The 21926-nt window shown below is 49.3% G+C and overlaps 2 protein-coding genes across 9 annotated transcripts in view; one reads left to right on the top strand and one right to left on the bottom strand.

Annotated features, from left to right (window-relative positions):
* The window catches only part of SULF2 (sulfatase 2), a 151672-nt gene extending 135222 nt beyond the window's left edge, over nucleotides 1-16450 (top strand). For all 4 annotated transcript variants that reach the window (XM_047770932.1, XM_047770929.1, XM_047770930.1 and 1 more), the window contains exons 12-21: nucleotides 8885-9098; nucleotides 9214-9310; nucleotides 9781-9875; nucleotides 11094-11153; nucleotides 11601-11770; nucleotides 11958-12100; nucleotides 13151-13274; nucleotides 13942-13975; nucleotides 14177-14230; nucleotides 15338-16450. In XM_047770932.1, coding sequence (XP_047626888.1) covers nucleotides 8885-9098; nucleotides 9214-9310; nucleotides 9781-9875; nucleotides 11094-11153; nucleotides 11601-11770; nucleotides 11958-12100; nucleotides 13151-13274; nucleotides 13942-13975; nucleotides 14177-14230; nucleotides 15338-15368 — 1022 coding nt within the window. In that variant the 3' untranslated portion in view covers nucleotides 15369-16450. The remainder of the gene's footprint in view (nucleotides 1-8884; nucleotides 9099-9213; nucleotides 9311-9780; nucleotides 9876-11093; nucleotides 11154-11600; nucleotides 11771-11957; nucleotides 12101-13150; nucleotides 13275-13941; nucleotides 13976-14176; nucleotides 14231-15337) is intronic.
* Nucleotides 16451-16964: 514 nt separating this feature from the next.
* The window catches only part of NCOA3 (nuclear receptor coactivator 3), a 134242-nt gene continuing 129280 nt past the window's right edge, over nucleotides 16965-21926 (bottom strand). For all 5 annotated transcript variants that reach the window (XM_047770927.1, XM_047770926.1, XM_047770928.1 and 2 more), the window contains 3 exons: nucleotides 21736-21910; nucleotides 21271-21412; nucleotides 16965-20436 (listed from right to left, as the gene is read on the bottom strand). In XM_047770927.1, coding sequence (XP_047626883.1) covers nucleotides 20425-20436; nucleotides 21271-21412; nucleotides 21736-21910 — 329 coding nt within the window. In that variant the 3' untranslated portion in view covers nucleotides 16965-20424. The remainder of the gene's footprint in view (nucleotides 20437-21270; nucleotides 21413-21735; nucleotides 21911-21926) is intronic.

Below are 21926 nucleotides of genomic sequence, written 5' to 3' on the forward strand. Positions count from 1 at the left end.
AAGCTGCTTGCAACAGCTCAGGATTGCTGGGGAGGAGTGGGTTCAATTCCCAGCCTGGCGCAGTGGGTTAAAGGATCCAGCATTGCTACAGCTGTGGCATAGGTTGCAGCTGCACCTCAGATGCGATCCCTGGCCCAGGAACTTCCATATGCTGCGAGTGCAGCCATAAAATTAAAAAAAAAAAAATAGAGTGAAGAAAGGATAAGCAGGGGGTGGACACATTTTGAGCCACAATTTCAGCAGCTCTGTCCATCTTTTCATTTCCTGAAGATCAAGCATCAGACTCCTGAGTAGGGGCTGAGCAGTGAACAACTGCAGGGTTAGAAGGGAGGTTTGAAACAGCCGCAATTACACGCTCAGCAGCAATAGGATAAGCTGCAGAGGTTAAGACTCTTGGGATCTCCAAATTGTGCCAACAGCCTGTCAGACTCCAAAAGCATGTCGTGGTGGTCTCCCCTCTGCTGGTGAGCCCTGCGCTCTGCAGCAGGGGCTGGTCCCGCAACGGACAGTCTCCACTCAAGTGTCCACCAGGGGGCGCCATGGCATAACCAGGTGTTAGGTTTCCCTGGAAATTTCCCTGATGGGAGCCATCGCAAAAGAGAAGTCAGCCTGGGTTGTCTTAAGAGGACATCTGAGAGAGTATCTCGTGGCTTCGAGACCGTTTCAGCAGTTGCCAGGCAATGGTGTGGAATGGAGTGGGGCTGTCCACCCACAGGGAGGGGAGTGAAGGGGCTGGATTTGGAGTGTGAGCCAGGAGAGGTGATGGGTGGGTTAAGTCGGCTCATAGGTGGTCTCTCTCTGGGTAGAGAAGTGCGGAGTCCTGTGAACTTGTAAGAGAGCAGACAGCAAGGAAAACATAGATGAATGGCGGGTAAGGTTAGAGCCCCAGCTTTGTCAATCGGCGTGGCCACACACATGAGCAAGGTGGGGAGGGGCATACCGGGGACCAAGGACTCCAATCGGCATGAGGAATACGCTCCAGGACATAACTGAGAGGCAAAAGCCTGTCCTAGGATGCCTGCGGCAGCCCCATCATTTTTAAGGCAGTGTAGACAAAAAGGTTTATCACCATCAGGTAAGCCCAGAGCCAGAGGTGTGGACAGAATGCATTTAAGGCTTTGCAGGGGAGCAGAATTTGCCACCCTAAAATACACCTCACTGGCATGTTAAGTATTTTGAACTCTTTGTTTGTTTGTTTGTCTTTTGTCCTTATAGGCCACACCCACAGCCTATGGAGCTTCCCAGTTTAGGGGTCTAATCCGATCTATTGCTGCCAGCCCACGCCAGAGCCACAGCAAGGCCAGATCTGAGCCGTGTCTGCAACCTACACCACAGCTCACGGCAACGCCAGATCCTTAACCCACTGAGCAAGGCCAGGGATCGAACCCGCAACCTCATGGTTCCTGGTTGGATTCGTTTCCGCTGCACCACAATGGGAACTCTGAGCTGGTCATTTTCAAGGAAACAGGGACAATGGGGAAAACTCTGAAAAGCAAACGTTTACCTTTGTGAAGAAAATCTCTACTCAGAAGCATCTCCCTCTCTGTCCCTGGAAGAGGAGCTGGACCCAATCTCCAGAAACTTCTCCGGGGAGGGCGCCAGGCCTTACACCTGCATCGCACTCACCCTTGTTTCCGGTGCTTTTCCTGGTCACCCCCCAGGACTGGCTTGCCCCGCCCTCTAATCCTTTTTTGTCTTGGACTGAGGGCATATTTCAAGTGACAGCTTCCAGTTTTTTCTGGGTCTCTCCCATGGATACGTGGTAGTCAACTTTTATTTGGTTTCCTCCTGTTTATCTGTTTTGCATCAAGTTAATTCTTAGACCAGCCAGAAGAGACAGAAAGGTTAGAGGCAATTTTTTTCCCTGTGGCGACACACACGTCCTTGTTAACAGCTCCTTTTAAAGGCAAATGCGAAGAGAAGGGCCAGTCGGATGCAGGGTGAAAGGAAGCTGCCCACAGGTCCCTGACCTTAAATCAGGCTTCAGCAGCGGGAGGTGGGATAACAGCCACAGGGTGCCTGGGAATTACAAGTTTATGGCGCTTAGGACTCATGCAGGTGGATAGATTTGGTTCCTGTCTGAACCAAATTAACCTTCTTTCATTACCGGTAAGAAGGGAGTGTGAAGTCCCCCAGCTCTGGGAGGGCGTCATCATAGGGTAAATTCCTCGCCCTGCATCTCTGGAAAGTATTTGGCTACAGATGGGAGCCCTTTGTTTTTCTTCCAGTTGATGCAGACAGGCCAGCACTTAATAACAATCCAGCTTCAGGCCCTGAGACTAATTGGGACATCTTTTAAAGGCTCATCCTCTTCAGAGGAATTTAAATCAGCATGAGTTTCTAATAAGGAGCGTAGGTGATGTGGGCTTGGTCTGAGGGTAGGGAAATAAAAATCACCCTTCTCGTTGCATTTTCTAGTGGCATTCATGACAGAGCTCTACCAAGAAGGTTTGTTGGAGTTCCCGTTGTGGCTTAGCCGTTAAGGATCCTGACTAGCCTCCATGAGGTTGCGGGTTCGATCCCTGGCCTCGCTCAGTGGGTTCAGGATCCAGCGTTGCCATGAGCTGTGGTGTAGGTGGCAGACATGGCTCAGATCTCACGATGCTGTGGCTGTGGCGTAGGCCGGCAACTGAAGCTCCAATTAGGCCCCTAGCCCGGGAACCTTCATATGCTGCGGGTGCAGCCCTAAAGAGACCAAAAAAAGACCAAAAAATAAATAAATAAGAAGGTTTGTTGGTAAGTAATTGGGAATTAGATATGAGGGGTGTTAGGAGGCCCTAAGAGATATTATGGTGGGCTGGGGTGTGGGTTGTCACAGGCTGGGCAGAGGCTCTGGCTACTTGGACAGAATCAGAAGTGACAGGTGGAGACAAATCCTCTGAGCAGAGGGTGGGAAAAGTCACGCCAGTGTCAATTAAGAAATCCAGTTCCTGGAGTTCCCGTCATGGCTCAGGGGAAACAAATCTGACTGGCACCCATGAAGACACAGGTTCGATCCCTGGCCTCGCTCAGTGGGTTAAAGGATCCGGCGTTGCCATGAGCCCTGGTGTAGGTCACAGACGTGGCTCGGATCTGGCATGGCTGTGGCGCTGACGTAGGCAGACGGCTACAGCTCGTGATTCAACCCCTTGCCTGGGAACCTCCTTACGCTGCCGGTGCAGCTCTTCAAAAGGCAGTCCATCCATCCGTCCATCCACCAAAAAGAAAGCAAGGAATCCAGCTCCTGATCCTCTGCTTTAAGTCTGTGGTGCCCTCTGGGGTGCGACTGAGAGGACTGGCTGACCCCATCATTTGACGGAGGTCGGTCCCTCAAGAAGGAGAAGCCTGAGCCTTCTGGCGGTTTTAGGTTCGAGGGGAACCTCCCTTTCTCTTACACTTGGTAGGACGCATTTCTCTTCCATCGTCCTGACTTCTTATAATCCCTGCAGTTGTCTGGAGGCGAATGGGAAGAGCTCTGAGTGAGCTTGGAGTTAGGCTGAGTCATTCTTTTTTCTTTTTTTTTAATTGACATATAGTTGATTTATAGTATAATCTTCCCCATGTATAGCAAAGTGATTTAGCTATATATATATAGAATATATATATATATATAGAATATATTATCTATGTATATTCTTTTTCGTATTCTTTTCCGTTATAGTTTATTATAGGATATTGAATATAGTTCCCTGTGCTGAACAGTAGGACCTTGTTGTTTATCTACTGCATAGATAGTAGTTTTTTTGGTTTTTTTGGTCTTTCCTAGGGCTGCACATGCAGCATATGGAGGTTGCCAGGCTAGGGGTCGAATCCGAGCTGTAGCCACCAGCCTACACCACAGCCACAGCAATGTGGGATCCCAGCCGTGCCTGCGACCTACACCACAGCTCACGGCCATGCCGGATCCTTAACCCACTGAGCGAGGCCAGGGATCGAACCCGCAACCTCATGGTTCCTGTTTGGATTCATTAACCACTGAGCCACGACGGAACTCCCATAGTTGGTAGTTTTATCTGCTAATACCAAACTCCTCATTCGTCCCTCCCCACCTCTTTTCCCCTTTGGTCACCGTAAGTTTGTTTTTTATGTCTACGAGTCTGTTTTATAAGTAAGGTGAGAAATGTCACATAAGTGATCTCTGAGGCCTTTTGTCTTTCTCTGACTTCACTTAGTATGATAATCTCTAGGTCCATCCCTGTTGCTGCAAAATGGCATTATCTCATTCTCTTTTATGGCTGAGTGATATTCCATAGTGTATACATACTGCATTGTTACCCACTCCTCTATCAGAGGACACTCAGGTTGCTTCCATGTCTTGGCTCTTGTAAACAGTGCTGCTGCAAACATTGGGGTGTATGTATTTTCTCAAATTATAGTTGTTTTGGGATGTGTGCCCAGGAGTGGGATTTCTGGATAATGCGGCAACTCTATTTTTAGTTTTTTAAGGAATCTCCATACTATTTTCCGTAGTAGCTGCACCAAGGTACATTCCTACCAACAGTGTAGGAGGGATCCCTTTTCTCTACACCTGCTCCGGCATTTGTTATTTGTAGACTTTTTAATGATGGCTGTTCTGACTGGTGTGAGGTGGTACTTTGTAGTTTTTATTTGCATTTCTCTAATAATTAGCCATGTGAAGCATCTTTTTGTGTGCCTGAGGAACGTCTGTGTGTCTTCTTTGGAGAAATACCTATTTAGGTCTTCTGCCCATTTTTTGATTGAGTTTTTTGTTGTCGTTGAGTTCTATGAGCTATTTGTATATCTTGGAAATCAATCCCTTGTCGGTTGCATCACTTCCAAATATTTTCTCCCAGTCTGTAGGTTGTCTTTTCATTTTGTTTATGTTTCCTTTGCTGTACAAAGCTTGTGAGTTTGATTAGGTCCCATTTGTTTATTTTTGCATTTATTTCTGTTGCCTTGGAGACTGATCTAAGAAAACATTGGTACGACTTATGTCTGAGAATGTGTTGCCTATGCTCTCTTCTAGAAGTTTTATGGTGTTGTGTCATATTTATTTTGAGTTTACTTTGGTGCGTGGTCTGAGGGTGTGTTCTAATTTCATCGATTTACATGCAGCTGTCCAGCTTTCCCAACACCACTTGCTAGAGAGACTGTTTTCTCCATTGTATATTCTTACCTTCTTTGTCAAAGATTAATTAACCATCAGTATGATGCTTTTGCTTTTCTAAAGGTTCAAATTGCAAAGCAAGAATTGTTGCTTTCAACTCAGTTTTTTTTTTTCTTTTCCCCCTGGATTCCCGAAAACTATTTTTGAAGAATTGCACTTCATCTTTATTAGTATGCTTAGCGATTGCCTGGCCAACCCACCACACCGTTTTGCATTTGCTTTTTGATATCAGGGAGAAGTTTTCCCATTAGAGCAGATATGAAGAAATTCCTGTGCACCAGGCTTTCGGGTTAAAGGCACTGTGCCTTTGAAAAGTTTGCATAAAACGTTCAACAAAGGCTTTGAGATGCTTTTCTTCCTACTGGTGCATAATTCAACCTTAGACCAATTAACCTCAGGGGGAAAGACCTCTAATTTCACTCCTGTCAAGCCTCGACTATCAGCCTCCAGCTGGTCATTTGCAGGAGGCCTGGAAGTTTCCCACAGAGGTGAAATCAGAGTGTTAATGGTATTTTTTCCCCCACCAGCAGTGTGTTCAAGAAACTTTAATTCGCAATAGTCAATATGCCAGTGTGACATCTTGGGGCAGCCTGTTCTGAGACCCAACACCTGCAGGCCCTCAGTTGTCCACAGCTGACTTAGAGCCTCGGAAAGTCACCTCTCGGTCCCATCTTGCCTCCCACCACCCAGAGAGCATCCAACCCCCTGCAGGAGAAACAGACTCCGAGAAGAGACAGCCCTCCCCAAGCTGCTCCCTTTTCTATCCAGGAGCATGTGCTTCCCGACTCTTTTTGTTCCAATTCGAATGAATGATTTTTTTTTTTGCTTTGTTTTATGGGGGTTTATTGTGGTATAATTAACATATAACACATGAGTTTCAGGTGTACAGCATCTTAACTCGAGATTTGTATGTGTCGTGAAATGATCAACACAGGTCCACATAACACGGTCACAAAACTTTTTTTTTTTTCTGGTGGTGAGAACTTTTAAGATCTGTTCTCCCAGCAATACGGTATTAACTACAGTCACCATGCTGTAAATTACATCCCAGGACTGACTGCTTTTAGAGCTGGACGTTTATATCCTTTGACCCTGCTCACCCATATCACCCACCCGACCACCACCCTCCCCCGACCCTGGCAACCACCGATCTGTTCTCCGCATCTCTCAGCTTGGTTGGTTTGTTTTAGATTCCACATATAACTGCGATTGCATGCTGTTTATCTTTCTTGGGTTTCGTTTATTTTTTTATTTTTTTTGAGTAATACAGTTTGTGTCTTATTTTATTTTTTATTGTTCTTTCCACCGCCACACTCTTTTTTTCCCCACTGTACAGCATGGGGACCCAGTTACACGTACAGGTATACATAGTTTTTTCTTCCGTTGTCCTGCTGCGTTGTAAGTATCTAGTCTAGTTGTGGTTCTCAGGGCTACACAGCAGGATCTCATTGTGAATTCATTCCAAGAGCAAGAGTCTGCCCCTGTTAACCGGATCTAGTTTGTTTAGCGTCATCCCCCAAGGCCCACCTCTGTTGCAAAGGGCAAGCTTTTCTTCTGGTTTGTGACTGAGTACTCCTCCATTGTGTGTACACACACACACACACACACACACACACATCTTTTGCATCCATTTGTCCATTAGTGAACACGTAGGTTAGTCCACATCTTGGTTATTATAAATAATGCTGCAGTCAACAAGCGGTGCCGTATCTTTGAGTCAGTGTTTTCGTTTCCTCCAAGTAACTATTCAGAAGTAGAATTGCTGGATCTTGGGGTCGTGGTAGTTTTAATTTTTTGAGAAACCTCCATACTGTTTTCCGGAGCGGCTGTGCCAGTGAACCCAAGTGTTCCTTTTTCTGCACATCCGCACCAACATTTGCTATTTCTTTTTTTTGTTTCTTTTTTTGTCTTTTTGCTATTTCTTGGGCCACTCCCTCGGTATATGGAGGTTCCCAGGCTAGGGGTCGAATTGGAGCTGCAGCCTCCAGCCTACGCCAGAGCCACAGCAACGCGGGATCCGAGCAGCGTCTGCAACCTACACCACAGCTCACGGCAACGCCGGATCCTTAACCCACTGAGCAAGGGCAGGGACCGAACCCGCAACCTCATGGTTCCTAGTCGGATTCGTCAACCACTGAGCCACGACGGGAACTCCTATTTCATATTTTTTTAATCCTAGCCATTCTAACAGACGGGAGCGAACACATCAGAGTGGTTTCGGTTTGCGTTTCCCTGGTGACAAGAGACGCAGAGCATCTTTTCCTGTACCTGTTGGCCGTGTGTTTGTCTTCTCTGGGGAAATGTCTGTTCTGATCCTCTGCCTGTTTTTCAATCGATTGGAGGTTTTTTGGGGTTTTGTTTGTTGCTGTTGAAGTATCTGAGTCTTTATATGTTTTGGATATTAACAGCTTATCAGAATTTTATCACAATGGATGTTGAATTTCGCAAAGTGCTTTTTCTGCATGTATTGAGATGGTCCTATGAGTTCTGTCTTTCATTTGTTACTGTGCTGTGTCATGATGGTTGACCTGCAGGTGGCAAACCCTCCTTGCGGCCCTGGAATACGTCCCACTTGATGAGGTGTGTGACCTCTTTTACTGTACGGTTGAGTTGGGTTTGCGTATATTTTGTTGAGGATTTTTGCATCTGTGTTCATCAGAGATATTGACCTGTATTTTTCTTGTGGCATCTTTGTCTGGTTTGGCTATAAGCGTAATGCTGGCCTCATAAAAATAGTTTTGGAAGTGTTCCCACCTTTTCTTTGGGAGTGGGGGAGTGTTTAAGAAGGATTGGTCTTAATTCTTTAAATGTTTGGTGGAATTCACCAGTGAAGCTGTCTGGTCCTAGACCTTTTGTGTGTTGGAAGGTTTCTGATTACTGATTCAATCTCCTTAATTATATCCACTTTGTTTTCTTTTGTCTTTTTTTTTTTGACATGAACATTGCGTGGCATAAACTTTGCCATTTTTACAGTTTTATGAGTATACAGTTCAGAAGTATTTAATGCACTCACAGCGTAGTACAACCACCACCTCTGTCTGGTTCTAAAACATTTTCATCGCCCCAAAAAGAAACCCATCACCCTCTCCTCCTTCCCATGGCAACCACTAATTTGCTTGCTGTCTCCACGTCTTTTTTTTTTTTTTTTTTGTCTTTTTAAGGCCCCACCCATGGCATATGGAGGTTCCCAGCCTAGGGGTTGAATCAGAGCTGCAGCTGCTGACCTGCATCGCAGCCACAGCAACGCCAGATCCAGGCTGCGTCTACGACCTACACCACAGCTCTCGGCAACGCCGGATCCTTAACCCACTGAGCAAGGCCAGGGATTAAACCTGCGTCCTCATGGATACTAGTCAGATTTGTTTCCTCTGTGCCACAACGGGAACTCCTGTCTCCATGTCTTTACTGATCCTGGATATGCTATAAATAGAGTCATGTGCTGTGTGGCTTCTGTGACCAGTTCTCTCACACATCGGAGTGTTTCTGACGTCCATCCACATTGCAGCTGAATCAGCACTTCCTTCCTGGTGTTGGGCTCCTCCGTCTTGTGACGTCCTGGTTGGTTTATCCAGGCACAGCTCTGCCTGGAGCTTCATAACCTTAGGACTTCAGTGTCCCCAGTTGACTGCCCTTGCCACTGGGATCCAGGTCTCGCTTCCTGGGTGGGCAGGTATCCTGAACCCCCAACTTGGAGGCACAGCCCTGTCTGGATCACGAATCTGCTGCCCGGGAGCCTACCTGGCCCTCCCAGCCCAGTCCTCCCTCTGCCACCCACAGGGTACAAGGGCAGCTACGCCCGAAATCGCTCCATCCGCTCGGTGGCCATCAAGGGGTACCACGGCCTGGATGATGCATCCCAGCCCCGCAACCTCACCAAGCGGCACTGGCCGGGCGCCCCTGAGGACCCAGACGACAAGGACGGCGGGGACTTCAGTGGCACTGGAGGCCTCCCAGACTACTCAGCCCCCAACCCCATTAAAGTCACACATCGGTGAGAGCCCGGGGGGAGGTCAGAGGTCAAGGGGGCCCCCACACCACTCGTGCCCCCGGCTGGGCCCCTTTCACCCCCCCACCAAGGGCCACACACAGTCCCTTCCCTGGAGCAGGTGCTACATCCTGGAGAATGACACAGTCCAGTGTGACCTGGACCTGTACAAGTCCCTGCAGGCCTGGAAGGACCACAAGCTGCACATCGACCACGAGGTGACGGGAGTCTGGGCCGGGAGGTTTCTCACCACCGTGAGCTTGGGCAGGGCCCCCGGCCTCAGCGGGAGGCAGGGAGGTCGGGCCCAGGGAGGGAGGATTCACAGCTTCTTCCACCAGGGCCAGCGGCTTCGGTCCCAGCCTCAGACAGACAGCTGCTGCCCAGGGGGAGGAGAGCACAGCCACCCTGCACCCCTTTATGTTCTAGAAGATGCTCACACTACAGTCAGCCCTTCTACCAAGCCTGGGGTGGGACCTTGCAGTCCTGTGGCCTCAGCTGGCTCTCGGGCAGGACAAGGCAGGAGGGTGACCCTTGGTTCCCTCGCTGGGGCCTCATTACTTCAGCAGGTGGAACCAAAGGACCCCCACAGCATCCACAACCTCGGGCAGCAGCTGGGCCCCGCCAGGCCAGCCGCTCTCGCCGCGCCCCCCCAGTCTCACGGCCTCCTCTCCTGCCCCTCCTCCCTCAGATCGAGACCCTGCAGAACAAAATTAAGAACCTGAGGGAAGTTCGAGGTCACCTGAAGAAAAAGCGGCCAGAAGAATGCGACTGTCACAAAATCAGGTGAGGAGGGAGCGGGAGGACCCCCAGGCGGCCCCTAAGGCTCCTGCGGGACCACGGCTGGAAGAAGACACAGACCTCGGTGTCTCTTCCAGTATTTTTATATCCCTTTCTCCTCACTCGGACTAAAAATCCAAATCGTGATCAGTAATAATTCACATCCCGTCGTCAGCCCCCAGGCGCCTGTCACCGCCTGCAGGTGACCAGCCAGACGCCCGGATTCGGGCACCGCGGACACCAGCAGGCTCTGCCCACGGGGATTCGGTTCCCGGGAGGGAGGGCCTGCGCTGACGGCCCTCCCGGGAGCAGCCCTTGTAGCCCGAGGGCCACGTCATCCGCTCAGGGAACCCCCAGCCCCAGGCTCTGCGAGCAGCCCTGACCAGGAGAGCTTCCGGGGGATGGAACCGGGCTGTACCTGTGCTGTGCAGTCTGGTGGCCGCCAACCCCATGTGACTATTGAGCACTTGAAATGCAGCCAGTGTAACTCAGGAACTTAACTGGTGGTTTAGTTAAAACTGAAACAGGAGTTCCCATCGTGGCGCAGCAGAAATGAATCCGAATGGGAACAATGAGGTTTCGGGTTCCATCCCTGGCCTTGCTCAGAGGGTTAAGGATCTGGTGTTGTCGTGAGCTGTGGTGTAGGTCGCAGATGCGGTTCAGGTCTGGCATTGCTATAGCTGTGGTGTAGGCCTGCGGCTACAGTTCCAGTTGGACCCCTAGCCTGGGAACCTCCATATGCCATGGGTGCAGCCCTAAAAAGACAAAAAAGACCAAAAAAAAAAAAAAATCAAAACAGCCACATGTGGCTGGTGGCTACTATAGTTTCTGATGCCTTTACAGAAAGGGCTTCCGAAATGTGGGTTCCCTCAGGGCTGGCCCCCACCCAGCATGAGGTGGGTGGGGCCTGGGGGCAGCCCCACCACCACCCCCAGAGGTGCTGAGGCTGAAGCCATAGGGAGCCAGGCCCAGCTTCCGGGCTTGGCCCATTTGTATCTACCTTGACCTTCTCCCTCTGGCCGAGGCCGTGGGCCAGGGGCTCTAGCTCATACTTGTGGGAAGAGGCGGGGCAGGCAGGGGCTGCCGCCCTGGGGATGGTACCTCCCCAGCACTGCCCCAGGAATAACAGGGATCCCCAGGAAACAGAGTTTGCAGCCGTACACCTGCATGGCTGCACTGTGAGCTATGTCTGAAACCCAGGGGCGGGGGGGGCATCTGTTGCAGTTACCACGCCCAGCACAAAGGCCGCCTCAAGCACAAAGGCTCCAGCCTGCATCCTTTCAGGTAAGGGCAGCTTCAGGCCCAGCGCAGAGACACTGCGCTGCCCTCCCTTAAGCTAGAACAGCAAGGACAAGCAAGTCCTGGCTTTTCCCTGGGAGTCCCTGCAGCCGCCAGATCAACGCAGAGTGGGGCATGGGGCGCCCCCCTGTGGCCAGGTCTGGTTACTGCAACCCCAGGAAGGGTAAAAGACAGGCCCGGGCATCTGGATGTGAGCAGATGGCCAGGCAGCCCCCTAATATCGTCCACCCTCAAGCCGCCTCGGGAGCTAGTGCAGGTCGCCAGGGGCTTCAGCCTGGTCCCAGCCCCCACCCTGGACCAGCAGCTGGGCTTGCGCCAAGGGCCTTCCTTTGGGAGACCCTCTCTGGCTGTGCCCCTGGCTCCCTGGGCAGGAAGAAGCTCCAAAGTGGGGCCCGGGGGAGGTGTGAGGGGTGCGGCCCTGTGTGCCCCTAGGAAGGGTCTTCAGGAGAAGGACAAGGTGTGGCTGCTGCGGGAGCAGAAGCGCAAGAAGAAGCTCCGCAAGCTGCTGAAGCGCCTGCAGAACAACGACACGTGCAGCATGCCCGGCCTCACGTGCTTCACTCACGACAACCAGCACTGGCAGACGGCACCCCTCTGGACGTGTGAGCCGGCCGGGCGGGGGCGGGGGCTTCTCCCGGGGACCCAGCGCCCCCCAGTCATGAGACCCTGCGGGTCGTTCAGGAGCAGGTTCCGCAGCAATGTCTGCGGGGCGTCAGGGCTGCAGCAGGAGGGGCTGGGGGTCCCAAGAGCGAGGGCGGCTCCCGGCTCAGGGCGCTCTCTCCTCGGCAGTGGGGCCCTTCTGCGCCTGCACCAGTGCCAACAACAACACGTACTGGTGCCTGAGGACCATCAACGAGACCCACAATTTCCTCTTCTGTGAGTTTGCAACTGGCTTCCTAGAGTACTTTGATCTCAACACCGACCCCTACCAGGTGCGGACAGCACAGGCTGGCGGGGGGGGGGGGGGGGGGGGGGGGTGTGCGGGGGCGGGCGGGCCCCCCGCAGGCGCTGCTGGTTAGGCCCCTGAGGAAGTGACAAGAGGTTTGCAAGTCCCACTGAGTCCCCAAGACAGTAGAGTGTGAAACCACCGGGGGAAGACTGGGCCTCAGCCTCCAGCTTCCTGCATCCACAAGCTGGATCTCCCAGAGCCTCTGACCTGCAGGCCCCTTTAGAGCAGCCTCTGTGGGGACCCGACACCTCATGGGTCCTCAGCGTCAGGCCACACCCTGCAGATGACAGGCCAGTAACTCACTCTCAGGAGGCACTTAGGCTGCACTTGGGTCTATTAACCCACATGAATCCACACAGGACGGAAGCGGCCAGAGTCTGGTGAGTGGAACATGCACGTTCCTCCTAAAACAGACGGTGCAACACTGGAGCTTCTCAGTAGTGGGTCTCGCCTTTGTCCAGTCTTCCATGTTTCAGGAAAAGCCCAAAAGCAATTGTTTACACGAAATCTGATTTTCAAATGCCAGCACCTCCCGTCATTTTGCAGTATTTCCCAGACAGGCTGCCAGGCTTTTTCCTTTGGTAGGTCGTTTCCATATTTTACCAAAGGAGGAGGCAGAGCTGGTAGGTCAGTGGGTCACCGGCAGCCCCCCAACCACGTAAGGACCCAGTGGCCAAGTGGCTGCCTTCCCATCCAGAGGAACAGAGGGGCTGTGAAGGGAGGCTGCTTAAAAATACAGGGCGGGAAGGGCTTCCAAGTTGGTGAATCTCCCCACTGGTGGCTCCACAGGTTCAGTGTGAAGGACAGAGGTGGGGTGTGATCTTGCGTTTTCACGTGCGTGGAAAGAAAACACGGTGGGGCTGGAGGCAAAGGGCCATCTCACCTGTTCCAAACCCCAGCCCGTGTGGAAGCAGAGGTCACCATCCCTTAGCACCCTGTACGCCCCCCTCCTGAACCAAGTCCCCTGGTTGGAAGGAGAGGATGGGGAGGTCCCGTACTGCCCTAGTTGACAACCTACCTTTTTTCCAACCAGCTGATGAATGCAGTGAACACACTGGACAGGGACGTCCTCAATCAGCTACATGTGCAGCTCATGGAGCTGAGGAGCTGCAAGGGTTACAAGCAGTGTAACCCCCGGACCCGAAACATGGACCTGGGTGAGTAGGTGCCCCAGGGTGCAGCAGGGCACAGGAGGGCATTGAGGGGGTTCCCGCTGGCTCAAAGCATGAACCCAGAATTGCCAGCAGGTGGTGAATTCTCACCAGTGGCTGAAATACCACCTTCCTAACATTTACCAGTCAGGGGCTGCTTTTACGACGAGGGCCACCACTTACGACCACAGGGCTAAGGGCTTTATGTGCATGAACCGATAGCCCTCCACGGTGGACATGCTTGTCCTCTTACAGATGAGTGATGTGAGCGGGTGCAGAGCCCACACACCTAGTCACATGGCCACACCCTCCAGCAAGGCTGCTGGTCCCGGGGTCTCCCTACTGCCCTTGGCTTTCCGTGCGCTGTAGCATAGGTATTCGTGCCCATATTTGACTCCCCTGCCGTGACCAAGGTCAGCGCTGGGACACTGCACCAGGAGCCTAAAGCTGACAAGGACACACGGGAGTGGAGGTGACCCACGAGGCGTCGTAGGGACAGCTCACCTAATTCAGTCTACTCTCTCGGCCTCGGGACCCCTTCCAGCATCATGGGTTCTGATAAAAAACCTAAAATGTTTTTTTTAAAAAGCACGAGGCAGTTAGGAAGTCGGTCCTTGCTTGTGCCGCTTTTGCCCTAAGTCGTGTTTCCACTTTGTGCATCTCTCTCCTTTAGGACTGAAGGATGGAGGAAGCTATGAGCACTACAGGTATTGGTTTTGTTTTTTAACACCCGAGAACAGCCCCGAAGGGTGGTCCATCCTGTAGTCTAACCTCAGAGGCTGGGACACTGCCCTTTTCTCTGGCCTGCAGGGAACCGGGTCGCCTAGGAGGCCTTCTTTGTATGGTTCTCCGGGGGTCACTTTTCCTTTCTTGGTGATGGTTAACACTGGTTCTCCTTTTGACATTAGGCAGTTTCAGCGTCGAAAGTGGCCAGAAATGAAGAGACCTTCTTCCAAATCACTGTGAGTTGAGAAACCAGTTTACACAGAGAGCTGTCTGACCCGCTTCATTTTGCGAGGCTGTTCTGTGTGCATGTCCTTTCTAGCCCACACCTCTCACCTGTTCCTTACTAAGAGCGGAAGCAGTAACATGAGTCCTTGCCGTAAGGTAACATTTGGATACGTCTCGCGGTCTAGAGTAATCCTTTGTCTCACACACGCTGTCCTCTACAGCATCATCCGTGCGTGGGGAGCTCAAGGCATTCCTTAGGGGCTGAGAAGCATGGAGGCCTGCTAGGTGCCGGGCATCCTGAAGGCGGTGGCTGCAGAAATGCTACCTGGTCCACACTGTCAGCAGCAAGGTGGCCTCATTAAAAGGCTTCCAAAATGTCTGTGCCACACACTCGCCCACTAGTGCCGCCAGAGGCTGGGGGGGGGGGGGGGGCAAGAGGCTGTGGCAACCTGGAGAGGTCACTGGTCTAAAGGGAACAGAAAGGGATGCGATTTGAATCCTCTAATTCGAGAAAACCCCCAAACGCAGAAATGAGTAAGGATTTGTTCATGTTGGCAACTATTTTTTTTTTGGGGGGGGAGGTCTTTTTCAGGCTGCACCCACGACATTTGGAAGTTCCCAGGGTAGGGGTCCAATCTGAGCTGCGCTAGTCGGGTTTGTTAACTGCTGAACCACAATGGAACTCATTGGCAACTAATTTGACATGAAGTCACCATGCAGGCAAACCAGCCTCCTTGGTGAGCTGCCATCTGCAGCCTCCAGCCTCCTCACCTCTTTCTTAACATGCCTGTAGACCTGTGCGGCTTCAGCAGGACAGGGATAGTGGGCCGGCTGAGCATGTCTTTGGTGCTCCCAGAAATGAAAACTCTTCATCCTTACATCCCACCTGCTCCTTAGCCATGATTCTATCCAGATCTTTAAAAGACATCTTTGCCAGCCACTGAGCGTGTATGCCCAGGACCGAGACCGTCTAGAGTAGGTGGTAGCGAGCCTGAGGGACGTAGAAACAGCCCTTCTCAGCAGCCAGCTCCTTGAAGCAGAGCTTACTCAGCTGGAGGGCACTGATTAAGACTCCAGAAGCAGCATGAACAGTAAGATGAGTTTGCTTTGTTCTGCAGGGGACAGCTGTGGGAAGGCTGGGAAGGTTAAGAGGCACGAGGTGGGTCTCGAGAAAAACGGAGGCATCGTCTGCCTGTACGGTGCAAAACCACGCGTGCGTTCAAGCGGACCGATGCTGTTGGCCGGGAGGCCTGAGACACACGGCACGTGCTTTCAGTCAACACGGCGGACTCTGGGGAGAACCGTCGGGAGCAGCGATACTTCTGGACATCCCGTCTTGCCCCTGCTTTTGCTTTGGTAATATTATACCTCACCAGCTACACAAAATGCAATTTCCTGTCAACACGTCACCACTACCCCTCTCTGAGAGGATGACAAGGGAGGAAGAACAGAGACATTTTCTTAGACATCTCCCCCAAGGATGAAAATCACTGGAATGTTTTTACATGGCAAGGGATGACCAACCCTGCTTCAAATGCCCTCATTCTTTCGGTTTGTCGCAGAGGAACTAAGGAGGACAGAGGCAACTCACAGATGCTGGAAATGGAGCACAGAGTTGGACAAGGAGTCAGGAGCACAAAAGAAGTGACATACATTTCTATCCAGCGCTATAACCCTGGTTGCCTCTGAAGAAACGGACTTCGCTGTATATATGTGACTATTTACACACAACCAGCTTGGTTGGGAACGCTGCGGGGAAGCCGTCTCAAAAGAAAACCCGGTTTTCGAGAGTGGTGATGTCAGTAGCCGCCGTGGCCCGTGTAAAAGCAAACCCCTGCGGTTGCGGCCGTTCCTCTCCCTGACCAGACGCCATTTCTCCCAGGATTCCTTTGGGACCTGTCCCAGAACTGGTGTTTTTTTAAAGCCCTGCAAAGACGTGAAGTTGATGTATGTTCCGTTTTAACAAAATTGTATTTGTAAAAAAATTTTTGTAGTCTAAGTATTGTCACACAATGTTGAAAACCCCAGCCAACGACCAGCACTTGGTATGAGGTAACCTCTGACATTTTGTAAAAGGCCATTCTTGGGAGTTGTTTTGGTGTGTTTTTCTTGTTTTACTGTTGCTGTTAAAAAGCATTCACAATCCTACTAGTCAGCACCTTTCTGAAAGGAGTCACCTTGGGTCTAAGACGGTTTTTCTAAAAGAGAATAAATACATGGTGATAAATTGACTAGCATTTACCATACGTCAGGACCTCAAAGTTAAGTCTCACAGCAGCTCCAGGACCTCACTATTTAAGAACTAATCAACTGCAAAGCACTTCCCCTTAGCCCCCCTTTCTCTGTGGAACGGGTAAGCCAGCCTGGCAGAATTTGAGAATGCGCGAAGGCACTTGACCAACGCGCTTCTCCTTAATTCACGGGCACGCACCTTGTGTCAGACCAGGTCCAGGCTTTTCAAGATTTCTTCTAGGTGTTCCCTGGTGGTTCAGCAGGTTCAGGATCCGGTATTGTTGCTGCTGTGGCACAGGTTCAATCCCTGGCCCTGGAACTTTCATATGCTGCGGGCATAGCCCCCCCCCCCCAAAAAAAAAAGAGAGAGAGAGAGAAAAAGACAGAAATAGTTCTTCTAACCTCACAGAAACTCATCCCATTATCTGAAGTAGGATTCTTTCACCTTCTCTTTGACCCTAAATCCAACAGGGATTTGCCGGGGGGGGGGAAAAAGGCAGCAGGCGCTTAGGCTTCCGTTTTAAATAGAAACCTTTATTTACAACCACATCCAACATGATCAACAAAGGAGTCATAGCGCATTACCCAACCATCTCATAAGTTATCCCATGTGGTTTGGAGTCTCTGCAGTGTAAAGAACAATTCAGATTTTTTAAAAGCAACATTTAATGTAAACTTGATTAAAAGTGAATTCATCTGCAATACTGTCAGTCAATTCCTGAGAATTTAAATATTGCTCTCAGAATGACATTTCCATCTTCTTCAAAATTCCCTATATTGTAAAGAGAGAGAGAAGGAAGGAAAGAAAAAGAGAACGCCCTGCTCATGACTACACAACCTGCCCTGGAGCTGAACAGCAGCTCCCTTGCAGCAGGGGACACCATCTACCCAAAAGGTTTTACTCCTATGAATTCCCCACTTGTGAACAAATTCATGGCTTCTGCAAATAAAAAGGGAACTGGACAAGCATACGGGTAACTGGCAATCTAATCTGCTGACTTTCCAGCTACATCTATCTCTGGATCAGGGAACCTGTAGGACAGCAAGCCAACTGTGTTCTGGAGAACCCCACCCCTGTACATCCCCAACTCACCTTAGATATTAAATACTGATTAAGCAGTCCTGCTGATTGATATTTACACCTTTCCATCAAGACGCACAATTTAGAAAAGTGGCATCGTAATATGAACATTAACAATGGATTTCTATTTTGTTTTTTTTTTTTAAAGGAAGAAATGTATCTCCTTTTTATCATTTTGATCTTTACAAAATATATATATACATTTATATATCTTTGGATTCAGCAAAAAAGTAGGTACTGGAAATATCTCACATTCTAAAAGCAGATGAAAGGGTTACTCAATACTGTTCACCCAACAGACACTAAGGTTTAAAAAAGTGGGGGTGGGGGGCGGGGGGAGGAGAGAGAGGTAGGCAGCAGGAATAGAAAGAGAATTATCCAAAAAAGGTAAAAGGGGAATACAGGTAAAAACAACAAATTATCTCAGAGACTGCATCTATTAAAATCAAAATCTTAAATTTGCACCAATAAAATGAACACGTAGAAAATATAAAAACTTATAATAAACTTCAGGATTTTTCCATATAAAAAGGAGGTGCTGCCTTCCAGTTAGCCTGGAGTCAGGAGTGACTGAGGAAAAGAACCACAAAACTGTTTTGTTTTTCATTAAGTTTTAAAGGTCAGGAAAGGTCAGAGCACCATTCTGTTTCTCCCCAAACACATGTGGCTTCAACAAGAAAGGTTAAGATAGACCTGACACAACTGTGTCTAAAAAGACAGAGGCTCCTCCTCAGCTCTGTGTGTCTCCAGATCAGAGGATGTGTTATCTGAAAAGTACAGGCCACTAGCACGGAAGGGGATGGATTTACAATCTTATTTTGACCCACGTGTGGAGGGTGGAGGGGAGTGTGAAACTCAGATCCACTCCAGTGGCAGTTCTAGAAATATAGGTTTCACTTATTCATAAGCAAGTCCAAAAAATTAAATGTTCTCACCTTCAGAGACACCTAGAAAGATTGGCTAAACGTGTAAAGAAATTTTTAACTGGCTCTCGGTTATTGCTAGGAAATGACACCAAGGCTAACAGACATTTGCAATTCACAGATGTTCCAAAAACCCAATTTCACTAGATTGTTCGAACATGATAAAGGAAACCAGTTAAAGGGAATTAAACTTGATTTTCTTCCCTATTCCCAACTGACAAAGGGCAGCAGCAGAAAAGAGAGGCGGCAGAGGAGAGAAGGAATGCAGAGGCGCCCAGTCAGACCGCAGTTCTCAGTCACATGAGACCGGCTGCGTGGAGACTGAGCTCCTTAAAGAAATAACCATGATGCTACTCTAATTCTGGGAGTGGTGAAAACATCACACTAGCAGAATGAGAGGACATCTGAACAGACACCAGAAACTATACATCAAGGATTCCAATCCCGAGATCTCAATGTGGGACTCAGGTCCTAGCAACCAAAACCTTAGGACACTTCTGAAATGGACTCGAAAAAATTCAATTAAAAAATTTGTTTAAATACAATGAATTACTATGTTTAATTTATGGACTGCTTAAAATCCAAGATTTTTTTTTGAAATCAAATTGATCTTTTATTCTTGATATCTCTTTTTTTAAAAGTTTATTTCCCTGTATCTATTCTTCCCCCCTCCACCCCCAAATTGACAAAGTGCTTAGTTCTGGTAGAGGAAGTTTTTAAAATTTTACATGCCTAAATCTAAACAAATGATCTCCTTAAAAAGCATCTAGATGAAGAGACTGAGAAGAGCGAGCTTCGAAAGCTGGGAGTGAAGAAAAGCTGTGGACCACGGGCCCCTCCCCCCAAGCCACAAAATTCAGAGGATGACTCTTCTGTTTGTAGCCTCACCACGATGAACTTACTGAAATCCAACAAATGTTAAATATTTAGCTTCACAAACTCTGTAAAAATGAGTTGTTGTGACCTACAAAAAAGGTATTTACATATTTTACATAATACAATATCTTAAAGGTCATATTTACAAAAGAAAATCTATTCACAGAAACTCTGCGAAATTCTGATTCAGAATGCAGTACCTGGCCTTGGGTTTTCTGCAGTTTATTTTCAAAAAGCATTATTGCTCTACCATATAGGCAAAGGGTGACACCAGTACTTTCAACAACAACAGCAACAGCAACAACAGAGTTCTTGTCCAACGGATCGGACAAAAACCAGGACTGTGGTTCACCATCCTCAAGACCTCGACAATATTGCATTTATCCATTACTTTTAAATAAAGTGCACTCAGCTGCACGTTAGCATGTGAAAAACTGCTACTCCTGCAATTAAATACTGTCACTCATTGTCCCTTCTGCAAAGCCAATTGTCACCATGGACAGTTCCTGGAGGGGAAGTATTATAGGACATCAGGGGCAGATGAAAATTCTCTTCAGGAAAAAGGAGGACCAAGACTAGGGTCAGAGCAACTCAACACTTTGATTAAAGGAGAACTCAGAAACGAAACACCAACTCCACGGGACAGAACTACCACCTGGTCTTGACAAAAAAGTTTGGGGGCACGCTCTTCGCCCAATACTTGCAACTAAAGAAACCGACTTCTACGAAATCATCTACATTTTTCCCAAAGACTCTGGATAGCCAAGCAGGAAAAAGTGATACAGGAGAGTTTTGTGATCAGTAACTCTCCGTACCTCCAGAATCACATCCTGAAATGACAGAATGCCAAAAATATTTGTTTGAAACACCATGATACATAGAAGGAGGGGGAAATAGAAAAACAAACAGATACTACAATTCGGCCTAAAATCCAGTCCTGCTCAAATGACATTACTTAGAATACTCTTGGCAGAGATGAAAGCTGGTCCTTTCTTCAAAGCTGGGTGCCTAGAGCAAGGATTCTTTACTCCCGATAATCCTAGTGCAGTGTCATTTATACAGTGATTTTCTTGGAGGTCCTGGTGTAGAGATGTCAGCAATATTTCTGTTGGCAACCAGAAGAAACATGAGTAAAATACATGCTTTGCTCAACAGAAAAGAATTCATTATCTCTGTGCTGATGGCTTGCAATAGGGCTCTCTGGCTGACTGATTCAGTCCTTAGATTCCAGATTTTCAAAGGTATCAAATGGCCTAATGCCTTCACCTCAAAAGGTTTTTCTTTTGTTTTTGTTTTTTTAGGGCCGCACCCATGGCATATGGAGGTTCCCAGGCTAGGTGTCAAATCAGAACTGTAGCTGCTGGCCTACACCACAGCAACGCAGGATCTGAGCCACGTCTGTGATCTACACCACAGTTCATGCAATGCCAGATCCTTAACCCATTGAGCAAGGCCAGGGATTGAACCTGCGTCCTCATGGACGCTGGTCAGATTCATTAACCTCTGAGCCATGACAGGAACTCCCAAAAGATTTTTTAATGATTTTTTTTTCCTTTTTGCCTTTTCTAGGGCTGCTCCCGCAGTATATGAAGGTTCCCAGGCTAGGGGTCCAATCAGAGTTGTAGCCACCGGCCTACACCAGAGCCATACAACGAGGGATCCAAGCCACATCTGCAACCTACACCACAGCTCATGGCAACGCTGGATCCTTAACCCACTGAGCAAGGGCAGGGATCGAACCCGCAACCTCATGGTTCCTAGTTGGATTCGTCAACCACTGAGCCATGACGGGAACTCCGATTATATATTTTTCAAGTTATATATCCAAATTAAAAATCTATCGAGGACTTTAAGATCACAGGGGAGGCTTCGGTTTTCTCAGAAAACAGGAAAAGGTTTTAGGAAGGGAAAGAACAGACACCCCCGCCCCTCCTCATACCTGATCAGGACCCATGGGCATGCCGGTCATGGGCACGGAGTTCATGTTCATCTGCCCCATGGGACCACTGCTGCCATTCATGTGCACCATACTATACGCTGCAGGGTTCCCCTGGGGGGCAAACTGCTGCTGTGGAAAGGAGCTGTAAAGAAAGAGGGAGATTACCTCCTGGGCCACTGTCATAACACCGAACACGCACGCAGAGATGGCCACAACCTTGTCAGTGCTGCTGTACTGGAGCAGAGACCACCACAGGTGAGCAGACTGACAGCCTGCCTTCCATCAGCCACAGCCATGAGGACCGGTGTCCCTGTGGATGTGTGCAGCAGTCGGAAGCCTTCTCAAAACGGGGGAGCGAGATAACACCTGCTCTCTCCACCCTAACAGGCTTAGCTGAAAAATGCAAGAACTCCCTGAACTTTCGGCACAAGTATGTGAATGACTTTTAGGGTCCCTGCTCTTCACCTGTTCCTGGCCAGGGTTCCTGACGGCCAGCCCTTCATGTCCGAGGACTGGTACAAGGGTGCGGTCTGAGGGTGCTGCATCATGGGGTTCTGGGAGGGACCCATTCTTGATGACATCATCGCATTGGAAGGGCTAGACACTCGACCAAAGGCTGGATCTGGTTGTTGTCCCATCCCTTTAAAAAAGAAAGA

The sequence above is a fragment of the Phacochoerus africanus genome, chromosome 3 (genome assembly GCF_016906955.1).
Source record: "Phacochoerus africanus isolate WHEZ1 chromosome 3, ROS_Pafr_v1, whole genome shotgun sequence".
NCBI lineage: Eukaryota > Metazoa > Chordata > Mammalia > Artiodactyla > Suidae > Phacochoerus > Phacochoerus africanus.